The 12821-nt window shown below is 35.2% G+C and overlaps 1 protein-coding gene across 12 annotated transcripts in view; it reads right to left on the minus strand.

Annotated features, from left to right (window-relative positions):
- POT1 (protection of telomeres 1) overlaps positions 1-12821 on the minus strand; it is a 91156-nt gene that overhangs the window by 15456 nt on the left and 62879 nt on the right. For all 12 annotated transcript variants that reach the window (XM_043463626.1, XM_043463627.1, XM_043463623.1 and 9 more), the window contains 4 exons: positions 12306-12394; positions 6948-7004; positions 3122-3278; positions 809-1014 (listed from right to left, as the gene is read on the minus strand). In XM_043463626.1, coding sequence (XP_043319561.1) covers positions 809-1014; positions 3122-3278; positions 6948-7004; positions 12306-12394 — 509 coding nt within the window. The remainder of the gene's footprint in view (positions 1-808; positions 1015-3121; positions 3279-6947; positions 7005-12305; positions 12395-12821) is intronic.

The raw sequence follows: 12821 nt of genomic DNA on the forward strand, positions 1-12821 counted from the left end.
GATTAAATCAGTTAAGATATAGAAATTAATTCGAATAGTTTCCTGTATGCTATAATGTATTAAAACAAGAAATGTTCATGAAAACACCACCAATGTTTATACACATATGTACTCACATATATATATAATTATTTTTTTAAAAGATTACAAATTACTTTTATAAACAGAAAAATGTAATAAAAATGATCATAATCCACTGTAATAAAGATCAGTTCATTTACAAAATGAAACTAAAGTTTTCTCTATTTCAAATTAGAAGTGGTCTTCTTTTATTATGGATTGTTATATAAATATTAGATAAAAATAAGACAAAAGTATAAAAGAAATGCAAAAATAAATCTGACTTAAAGCTTCATTCTTTTAAAATACTGTATGTCAAGTTATCTTTACTTGAGTTAGGATTCCTTCCTTGCTTTTAGCTATCAATAGATGACTTTCATTATATTTTTTATGAAACAAGAGTGACATCCGGAGGCCAAGTCAACAGCAACTATATATAATAAACAGCTTCTTGATTATTATTTAGCTCAAAAACCACACTGGATCTCATTAAGATTGCATGCAGGACTCCAACAAGATGAACAAATGCAAACACTTGAATTTAATGTCTAATTTCAAAATGTCATTCAGTTAAGCTTAGATATGTATCTATTTGAATCTAATTGTTACATATATTATTTGAAATTTAAAGCAATAATATTTTGACTTTATATGTCCAAGGTTGCCCCTAAAATAAATTTAACAATAATTAATCAGAGAAAGGCAGAAGAAAAAGCTGTATGTTAATAAAACAGTAAAAACATCATACCTTCTATCAAAATTAGACAGTCATTTGAAAGTGGAAGAATACCATTATTTTTCACAAAATGAATAGCTACTTTTCGTTCTCCTTGATCTTTAGTGGTCCAGACCTTCGAATTATATAAGGATGTATTTTGTAGCTTTGTATCTGGGGTTGTGCTTGCACCCTCTTGGAAAATCTTATCCAAATCAATCTCATGTGGCACTTCTTGCCTAAAATCATCAACAATGGAATAACACAAAAACAACTGGTATAGCTTAGAAAGTCAAATTTAACAAATTATCCAATTAAAAGAATGTTTATATGCTTATGAACCATCTACTTATTTTAAAATATTGAGATAATTCACTCTGCAGATTAAAGGACTCATTCAATAGAAAGATATTTGATGACATTTCATGGCTAATTAGATCCATATCATAATTACATTAACAACCACCAATTTCCTTGCCTGGCTCTGTGATGCCAAGATTATGTATAATTATTTCTTCAGCAAACTGTTCTCCTCTGTAAGGAATGCTAAACCTCCCAGTAGGAACCCCATCTTCACTCCAGCTAAATATTCATTACCATTTAAGTAATTTCACTTTCATAGGGTGCCTACTTTATACACCAATATTGGATTCCTTTTAATGTAGAATATAATTTTTTAATATCATATGGCAAAATATGATACAGTAGAAACTGCATAATCTGGAATCAAAAGGTCTATTTCCTTTCCTGGTTCTGTCACCAATCAAGTGTGTAACTTTAGGTAAAATCTCTTAACCTTTCTAAATGTTCTGCTTTTCGGTGTTGTTTTTAATATTTATCTAATTTTACAGCTATGATTGGTCTTTGTGGCTGCACATGGGCTTTCTCCAGTTGTGACGAGTGGGGGCTACTCTGTTGGAGTGCACGGGCTTCTCAGGAGACTCCCTCGTGGCTCCCCTGGTAAAGAATCCGCCTGCAATGCGGGAGACCTGGGTTTGATCCCTGAGTTAGGAAGATCCCCTGGAGAAGGGAAGGGCTACCCACTCCAGTATTCTGGCCTGCAGAATTCCAGGGGTCACAAAGAGTTGGACACAACTGAGCAACTTTCACTTCACTATGGGCTTCTCACTGAGGTGGCTTCTCTTGCTGAGGAACACGGGCTCCAAGGTGCACAGGCTTCAGGAGTTGTACATGGGCTCAGCAGTCGGGGCTTGTGGCCTCCAGAGTATAGGCTCAGTAGCTGTGGTACACAGGCCTAGCTGCCCTCAGGCATGCGGCTACCTCCTGGACCAGGGACTGAACCAGTGTCCCTTGCAATACAAGGCGGATTCTTAACCACTGGACTACCAGGAAAGCCCCAAACCTCAACCTTTCTGAAATGTTTTCCTCATTTGTTTAAAAAAGGATCATACAGGGTGGCTTTGTTTGGTAAAGTTATATAATTTTACAGAATTTTACCAACTATAATTTGATAATACTTAAAGATCTAAAATCTGTACTTATACTCTATTATTTCAAGCCCAAATAGACAGAAAACAATCCCTTGTTTTGCAGAAGGAGATCTGATGATTAAAAATCTCCACAAACAGTACTATACTTACATTTCAGAGGGGAAACCATATGTATATTAGTGTATAGAGCACACCCACAAACAACATGTCCAAATGATGATGCACATACATGTATTTGTTACATACATAGAGGGAAGACAGTCAGGTTGCATAAATAGAGAAAGAGGGATTAAAAATAATTTTCAGAATATGTCTTGAGCCAATAATAAGTACATATATATTCTAATGTCCTATATATTTACTCATTTATATAAAAATTGATGCTTAGAATAAAGATTTTCAGAAACTGAGAAATCCTCAATTACTAACAAAAGTTTAAATTATGTTCACTGTATTGTAGTTATTAAGCAGGACAGGAATATTTCCAACAAGGTTTTCTCTAACAATTAAGAATTTCAACTAACCAGAAATCTTATCGATTTAAGAATTTTACTTAATAATGGTTTACTTTCAAGATTTTTTGTTACAAATAAGAAAGTCTGTTCAAATATTTTCATAGTCTGTTACTTGTTTGCATGTATCAGAGCTACTAACTTGAATTTCAGATCTAAAAATAGCACCTACTTTTTTTTTTTTTACTATTATGAAGAAATATCAAAAGGATTTATCTTTAAGGAATTAGTGTCTTTTCTTAAAAAGATTACAATTCTTTCAAAATACAATAGATTTAAACCATAACTGATTCACTTCCAGGACTTAAACTTATACATAAGAAAATATATATACACACATTTTATGAAATGAAAACTTTGGTTTTATTACAGAAAATACTTACAGTAAGTGACACTTAGGACAATAAAGTTTGACAGACTGAAAGAGTCTTTTGGGCTTATATGATCTCAGTTTTGCTCGGATACGATATTGTTGAGGAGCGTTTTGCTTCAAAATAGCACACAGTGGGGTTTTCTCCAAATATTGATGATCTGTAAGTACTACAAAGAATTTTTGGATTAAGTTAGATAAATCTATAAGGATATTAATGTATTCACGACAAGAATCTCCATGAAAAAATATACAATCAAATCTAATTAAGTTGTATTAACTGTCAACCTTGGTAACATTTTGCCACATCATCTCTGTCATTTTCTCAGTCTCTCCATATATATATATATGCATATATATATATATATAAATCTTACAGATACATGACTCACATATGCATATTTCACATATTTATATATACATATATATATATGAATCATTTGATAGTAATTTCCAAACATTATACCCCTTTATCCCTAACTACTTCAGTGTATATTTTACAAGAACAAGGAATTTCATTAACATATTATAATGCAATTTTCAACATCAAAACACTTACCAATGATTATTACTGAATCAACAGACGTTCAAATTTCTCCAACTAGCCCAACACTTACCAATGATTATTACTGAATCAACAGACGTTCAAATTTCTCCAACTAGCCCCATAATGCTTCTATTTAGCATTTTATTTTCAGGTCCAGGATCTAATCCTGAACAACGCATTGTATTTATTTCTTCTGTCTCTTTGGGGTCCTTCAGTGTAGAATAGTTCCTAAGCTTTTCTTTGTCTTTCAAGACACTGATATACTGAGAATTTGAGGCTGTTTATTTGGGTGTGTCTGGTTTTTATCATGATCAGATATCAGTTATGCGTTTTTGGTAGGAATACTACCATATAAGTGATACTGTGGCCCTCTCAGAGCATATGAAGAGGCACATGTATCAGTGTTTTCATTCCTGGGGATGTGAACTTTGCTCAGCTCATGAAGGTGGTGTTCAGTAGGTTTCTCCACTATAACCTTATTATTTCCCCTCCATAATTAATAAGAAAGCATTTGATAAAATATAAATATCCCAATTTCATCAAATGCTTAGAATCCTGCTAGCTTAGGATCCACCAATGACAGGCAACTGGCAATTAATAAATTATCTTAATAAATTATCACTATCATAATTAAAAATGGTGACTTTGTGCCCTAACTTGATTATTTCTTTTATATTTATCAGCTGCCATTCTACTTAAAATAACAGTTTTCTATTCAACCTCATTTATTTGTTTTCTTCTTTATTTACTCTCCATATGGACTAATAGATTCCTACTTTACTCAAGCAGTACTATCCCATCACTAGTAATTTTAATTTTGACACTTAAATTGCACCAGATTTGACACCTGTCACCATTAACCTGGTGGACTTCTCTACTTTATGGCACAATAAGATGTTCCAGAATCACCTTACAATTCTGCTTCCCAATTCTGGAATATGCTATTTCTCCAAGAAGCCCTGATTGGGGATATTATTTATAAATTAAGATCTGAATACTAGGTGTGCTTATTGCTACTGGGTGTCATTGTTTCCATTAGAGCTGGGGCACATATGCATGTATGTTTACACCTATACTTACACATATGAGCCTGCATGTGTATGAATATATACATGAGTGAATACATATATACAAACACACATATATATTTCTTTATCTGTCTCTAACACCATGAGTGCATACTAACACCTCCAATTCTAATATAATACCATAAGCTTCTTTCTTCCAGCCCTCTGCCATTTCATAGTTATACATCCTTTCTCCAATCATGAAAAACTCATGTTTTTATAATAGTATATTACAGAATTTTATTTAATACATTATGTGGAGAAATATTTTCTTAATTGTTCTATTTCACCTTAGCTGAAGTAACAGACTTCCACACAATTGCACTCATCTCACATGCTAGTAAAGTAATGCTCAAAATTCTCCAAGCCAGGCTTCAGCAATACGTGAACCATATACTTCCAGATGTTCAAGCTGGTTTTAGAAAAGGCAGAGGAACCAGAGATCAAATTGCCAACATCTGCTAGATCATCGAAAAAGCAAGAGAGTTCCAGAAAAACATCTATTTCTGCTTTATTGGTTGTGACAAAGCCTTTGACTGTGTGGATCACAATAAACTGTGGAAAATTCTGAAAGAGATGGGAATACCAGACCACCTGATCAGCCTCTTGAGAAACCTGTATGCAGGTCAGGAAGCAACAGTTAGAACTGGACATGGAACAACAGACTGATTCCAAATAGGAAAAGGAGTATGTCAAGACTGTATATTGTCACCCTGCTTATTTAACTTAAATGCAGAGTACATCATGAGAAACGCTGGGCTGGATGAAGCACAAGCTGGAATCAAGATGGCCGGGAGAAACATCAATAACCTCAGATATGCAGACGACACCACCCTTATGGCAGAAAGTGAAGAGGAACTAAAGAGATTCTTGATGAAAGTGAAAGAGGAGAGTGAAAAAGCTGGCTTAAAGCTCAACATTCAGAAAACTAAGATCATGGCATCCATTCCCATCACTTCATGGCAAATAGATGGGGAAACAGTGGAAACAGTGTCAGATTTTATTTTTTTGGGCTCCAAATTACTGCAGATGGTGATCGCAGCCATGAAATTAAAAGACGCTTACTCCTTGGAAGGAAAGTTATGACCAACCTAGATAGTATATTAAAAAAGCAGAGACATTACTTTGCCAACAAAGGTCCGTCTAGTCAAGGCTATGGTTTTTCCAGTGGTCATGTATGGATGTGAGAGTTGGACTGTGAAGAAAGCTGAGCGCTGAAAAATTGATTCTTTTGAAACTGTGGTGTTGGAGAAGACTCTTGAGAGTCCCCTGGACTGCAAGGAGATCCAACCAGTCCATCCTAAAGAAGATCAGCCCTGGGTGTTCATTGGAAGGACTGATGCTGAAGCTGAAACTCCAGTACTTTGGCCACTTCATGCGAAGAGTTGACTCATTGGAAAAGATCCTGATGCTGGGAGGGATTGGGGGCAGGAGGAGAAGGGGATGACAGAGGATGAGATGGCTGGATGACATCACCGACTCGATGGACATAAGTTTGAGTAAACTCCGGGAGTTGGTGATAGACAGGGAGGCCTGGTGTGCTGTGATTCATGGGGTCGCAGAGAGTCGGACACGACTGAGCGACTGAACTGAACTGAACTGAAGTAACAGAAGATGGGTATCTGATGAATTGATTATCATTGCTAACATTAAAATTTTGGGGAATATTTTAAGGAGCTCCTTTTTGGGTATACCATTAAATACATAGTGTGGATTGATTAATACTAGATAAAATATTTTATACTCTCTGCTATGCAATGGGGCTTATTTTTATAAATATGCCTTACAAATTTTATAGATAAATGATATAAAAATACACACTCAATTTAAAAGCATATATCTTTCTGGGTTCCATTTTATGCCACTTAGCATGAGGTAGAGGAATAAAAGATAAATATGGGTATGTTTTTGTTCTCATGGATATGTGCTCTCAACATTAGATAGTGATAAGTGAAAGTCACTCAGTCGTGTCTGACTCTTTGTGACACCATGGACTATACAGTCCATGGAATTCTCCAGGCCAGAATACTGGAGTGGGTAGCTGTTCCCTTCTCCAGGGGATCTTCCCAACCCAGGGATTGAACCCAGGTCTCCCACACTGCAGACAAATTCTTTACCATCTAAGCCACAAGGGAAGCCCAATGATGAGTTCCTTATTAAATTTAAAGACAGACTTCATTAAGCTTATTATTGTGTCTCAATTTCAAAGATGAAAATGGTCTTACTTGTAGCTGAGAGTTGTTGACATCTTTCGACTTCATATAGTGATACTGATCCAGAGCCTATTAGGAAAAAGGAGAGAATTATATTTGAAAATCCATTAAAAGCTCAATGTGGCAATGAAAACTATAAAACATTACTGAGAGAAACAAGAAACCTTAAGTCAATGGAGAAATTTGTTTATGGATTCATGTCATTTGTTCATGGAATGGAGAGTTCAATATTGTAAATAACTGATATTCTTCCCAATTGATCTGTAGTTTCAATGAAATCTTAATCAAAACTGCATAGGCTTTATTATAGAAAGAGACAAGTGGATTCCATCACTTAAGTGAAAATGGCAAGGAATTTAAAATCTAAACATTCTAAATTTCTTGTTTAGAATCCTAAACAAATATTGAACTGTAGATAATGATGTTCATTCACTGAAGTGTTTGGGAGGTGTACTTACGTCTGCAAATTACTTTGAAATGCATCACAAACTAAAACAAACTGATGGATTAAAAAAGAGATAAAAGATACAGCAAAGAGAGTAAAAGGTTAACTGGAGAAACTGATGGTGGGAATACGAATGTTGACTGAACAACTGTTTCAACTTTTCTATATGTTTGCAAGTTTTTCTTATGTTGAAAAAGTAGACTGTGATGGAAATAAGGGATAAGTGGATAAAATAATAAATTTACTAAGTTTAATAGGATGACTTGATGAATGGCATCAAATACAATTTTACTTAAACAAAACAGCAAAAATAGTGATCACAGCAATGCATTTTCATGATGCTTTCTAAAATGAAGAATTGAAGACTTAAAAAAAGTATTCACATTTTGCACTTATATTAGCTTACCACATTCTGTTACATATAATAGTATGTTATATTTTTATAATTTATTATATGAAACATCATATACAAATATATGGATTACTTGTTCTTCTTCAACATCACTATTAAATGGCACAAGGACCCATGGTAAGAGAAACTGCATGGACACATTAAGCTGGCAAACTATCTGATTACTTAATACCTGCTATTCTGCATGAAGTGAAACAATGTAAAAGCCTGATTAGTAAACAAATAATAAGAAAATAAGAGAAAAGATGTGCAAAATTGTATTAAAACCGTCTCCCACAGACTGATAAGAATAAAGATAAAGAGCCCAACAGAAAATCAGGTAAAGGGTAAGAGCAGACAATTCAAAGAAGTAAGAAGGGTCGATAAATATAAGATTTTTTAAGTTTACAAGTACTCAGGGAAACTAAATATACCTAACACCTGCCAAACTGAAAAAAGTACATATATTGTTAAAGCAGTACCACTGACAGTTTGAGGAAGGGACATGCTCCCACACTGTTATTTGCATTTGAATTCTATGACATTTTGGCATATAATCTGGTGTCATCTATGAAAATAACATGTGTTTACTCTTTGATCCTTCAACCCCACCTTTACGAATTTTAGAGAAAAAATAAGCTTGAATGTGCAATTGTTCAAGGATGTTTATTAAAGCATTATTTGTAAGAGTAAGAAACTGAAAACAACTGTCTATCAAATAGAAAATGGCTGAATTCATTATATTAGATTAATGTAAAATATAATGCAGCTATTAAAAGAATGAGTTTGAGTTATATGAATTAGCCCAGAAAGAGGTCTATAATCTCTCATTAAAGAAAACAACCAGCATACTAAGGTCTCACTTTTGTGAAAATTTTAAACAGAGGAAGAAGATATATATGTTCATATAGAAGTATGTATATTTTTATAAACATGAATGGTTTGAAGAATTCATAGTCAGCTGTTACCTTTCCCTCAGCAAGTGGGAATAAAGGCATGGGAAAGCTATACGTAACTTGATACTGTCATATGTACTACTTCTGTAATTTGAAAATAATCAGAAAAACATTTTAGGAGAAAAGAGATTTCAAAAAGTATAATTATAAATCACATTGGCTCTAAATGATTGTCAACTGAAGTAAATTGGCCTCATAATGGGTAGTTCAAGTAGTCACAGATTAGGCTAAAATGCTGTCATCAAGGTGCTAGGAAATATGAAGAATTTTAAAGCACATAAAATGAAGAAATAAACATGGACAAAACAACCAAATCGCCAGCATTTGAATGGCACTGACTTTGCCATCAGTTAACAGTAAGGGAGGTTGGGCAAACTATATGATTCCCATTACTCAAAGCCTCAGTTTCCTTTCTGCAAAAGGGAAGAATAGCAACCTCACAGGAGTGCGGTTAGGATCAAATAATGACTGTTAGCACTTATTTAGTGCCTATCGAGTCACAGATGTTAATTTTAATGCTTATTATTACTGATATAGATAGAAAGAGCATAAATATTCATTAAACAGATCACAGTAGGGAAGAAGTTAGGTTGTAAGAAAAAAAAAACAATCATACGGGATAGAAACATGATATAGATTTTAAAGCTCAGGATGTACAAGCAAATACTGAGACAAAATGGTAAAGGAAAAATTACTACAGATTTAGCAAATTTTTAAAATTTATATTTGAATAGCCATCTATTCAGGTAGATAATAATATAAACATACCACCAATTATCTGTTAATATTTTATAATTAGGTACTTGATTAATTCAATACAACTGGGAACTCTTAAGATATGTATGATGAAAAAATACTTGGGCTATTGGAAGTAAAGCAGCAAAAATAACCTTTGTCCCTTTGAGAAACTAACAAGCAAACAGTTGAATGGGAAATGAATACAGATTTTTAATAAGTTATATATATTTTTGTTGTTATTGTTGTTTACGCGCTAAAGTTGTGTGGGACTCTTTGCCACCTCATGGGCTATAGCCCATCAGGCTCCTCAGCTCAGTTCAGTCGCTCAGTCATGTCCGACTCTTTGTGACCCCATAGACTGTAGCACACCAGGCTTCCCTGTCCATCACCAACTCTTGGAGCTTGCTCAGACTCACGTTCATTGAGTCAGTGATGCCATCAAACCACCTCATCTGGTCGTCCCCTTCTCCTGCCTTCAGTTTTTCCCATCATCAGGGTCTTGTCCAGTGAGTCAGTTCTTTACATCAGGTGGCCAAAGTATTGGAGCTTCAGCTTCAACATCAGTCCTCCAATGAATATTCAGGACTGATTTCCCTTAGGATCTATTGGTTTGATCTCCTTGCTGTCCAAGGGACTCTCAGGAATTTCTCCAACACCACAGTCAAAAGCATCAGTTCTTCGGCGCTCAGAGTTCTTTATGGTCTAAATCTCACATCTATACATGACTACTGGTAAAACCATAGCCTTGACTAGATGGACCACTGTCAGCAAAGTAATCTCTCTGCTTTTTAATATGCTGTCTAGGTCGGTCGCCCTTCATGGCATCTGGTCCCATCACTTTATGGCAAATAAATGGGTAAACAGTGGAAACAATGACAGACTTTATTTTCTTGGGCTCCAAAATCACTGCAGATGGTGACTGCAGCCATGAAATTAAAAGACGCTTTCTCCTTGGAAGAAAAGCTATGACCAACCTAGACAGCATATTAAAAAGAGAGACATTACTTTGCCAATAAACGTTCGTCTAGTTAAAGCTATGGTTTTTCCAGTAGTTATGCATGGATGTGACAGTTGGACCATAAAGAAAGCTGAGTGCTGAAGAACTGATGCTTTTGAACTGTGGTGTTGAAATAGACTATTGAAAGTCCCTTGGACCGCAAGGAGTGATCTCCAGTCCATCCTAAAGGAAATGAGTCCTGAATATTCATCCCTGAATATTCAAGGGACTGATGCTGAAGCTGAAACTCCAATACTTTGGCCACCTGATGCGAAGAACTGACTCATTTGAAAAGACTCTGATGCTGGGAAAGATTGAAGGCAGGAGAAGAAGGGGACAACAGAGGATGAGATGGTTGGATGGCATCACCGACTCTACTGGACATGAATTTGAGCAAGCTCCGGGAGTTGGTGATGGACAGGGAAGCCTGGCGTGCTGAAATCCATGTGGTCACAAAAGTCAGACATGACTGAGCGACTGAACTGAGGTTGGTCATAACTTTTCTTCCAAGGAGCAAGCATCTTTTAGTTTCATGACAGCAGTCACCATCTGCAGTGATTTTGGAGCCCAAGAAAATACAGCCTGTCACTGTTTCCCCATCTATTTGACATGAAGTGATGGGACTGGATACCATGATCTTCATTTATTGAATGTTGAGTTTTAAGCCAGCTTTTTCACTGTCCTCTTTCACTTTCATCAAAAGGCTCTTAAGTTCTTCACTTTCTGCCATAAGGGTGGTGTCATCTGTATATCCGAGGTTATTGATTTTCTCCCAGCAATCTTGATTCTAGCTTGTGCTTCATTCAGCCTGGCATTTCGCATGATGTACTCTGCATATGAGTTAAATAAGCAGGGTGACAATATACAGCCCTGACGTACTCCTTTCCCAATTTGGAACCATTCTGCTTTTCCATGTCTAGTTCTAACTGTTGCTTCTTGACATGCATACAGATTTCTCAGGAGGCAGGTAGGTGGTCTGGAATTCCCATCTCTTTAAGAATTTGTTTAGGAAGCATAACTACAAAAAAAGCTAGTGGATGTGATGGAATTCCAGCTGAGCTATTTCAAATCCTAAAAGATGATGCTGTTAAAATGCTACACTCAATATGCCAGCAAATCTGGAAAACTCAGCAGTGGACATAGGACTGGAAAAGGTCAGTTTTCATTCCAATCCCAACAGGTTCCTCTGTCCATGGGATATTTTCAGGCAACAATACTGGAGTGGGCTGCCATTTCCTTCTCCAGGAGATCTTCCTGACCCGAGAATCAAACCCATGTCTCCTGCATTTCCTGTATTGGTAGGTGGCTTCTTTACCACTGAGTCACCTACAAAGCCCAATAGGTATATATACACACACATAAATGTATATACATAAATACTAATATAACCCAAATCAAGTAATCCTTACCATTCCAATTTGAAAATGTAACTACATAATTAAGGGGGTTAGGGTTAGTAAACAAATTAATGTTTATCTTTGTACTAGGACACGTAAATGTTTAGCATGTCTCTTTATAATGAATATCAATTTAACAAGTAAAAAAGGAGATTGGACGGTATTAAAAAAGAGAATTTATGTTGATGTAGTAATTTTACTTAACAGAAACTAAACTGGCAGCATCAAAAATCACCCTTAGTTCTTAGGGGTATGGAATTAGCAGATATACACCACTATATATAAAAACTGGTAAAAAACCAGAATTTACTGTAGAGCACATAGAACTATATTCAATATCTTGTTAATAACCTATAATGTAAAAGAATCTAAAGCTGTACACCCGAAACTAACACAATATTATAAGTCAATTACAGTTAGGTAATGTATTAAAAAACTGTCCTTACTTGAAATGTTTGAAAAGCTGTCCTCTTGCTCTGATTGACATACACCGACAAAACTCTGGTTGGGGGGCAAATGTGCAGATTCTAAAATCCTATAATTGAAAGAATACAACTTTTAATTGCATAAAGCACAATCAAACAATGGTCAGTTTACCCTTAGAAAGCAAGAGCTTAGTGAAATTACGTAAAAATTCTGTGTGCGTTTGTGTGTGTGTATGCATTCTGCAGTAGGTCTATAGCTTTCATCAGATTATCAGGGGGTTCCAAGAGACTCTAAAATGTAAAAAACCCAAGTCTAGAAAGATACAAGTGAAATAGTGGGATCATGAAATACTGCAAATAAGCTGGGTATATAATGCATGTCATTCTAAGTCAGAACAATCTCACTCTAGACTCAAGCAATGAAATACTATATGGCTATATACTGCAATCTAAGAAATAAAGTAGGAAAACTGATATAAGGTTATTAAAATAGCTAATTTCATTGATGTTAAAGTCATCTTGATTTCAATATGTTAA

The sequence above is a fragment of the Cervus canadensis genome, chromosome 3 (assembly GCF_019320065.1).
Source record: "Cervus canadensis isolate Bull #8, Minnesota chromosome 3, ASM1932006v1, whole genome shotgun sequence".
Taxonomy (NCBI): Eukaryota; Metazoa; Chordata; class Mammalia; order Artiodactyla; family Cervidae; genus Cervus; species Cervus canadensis.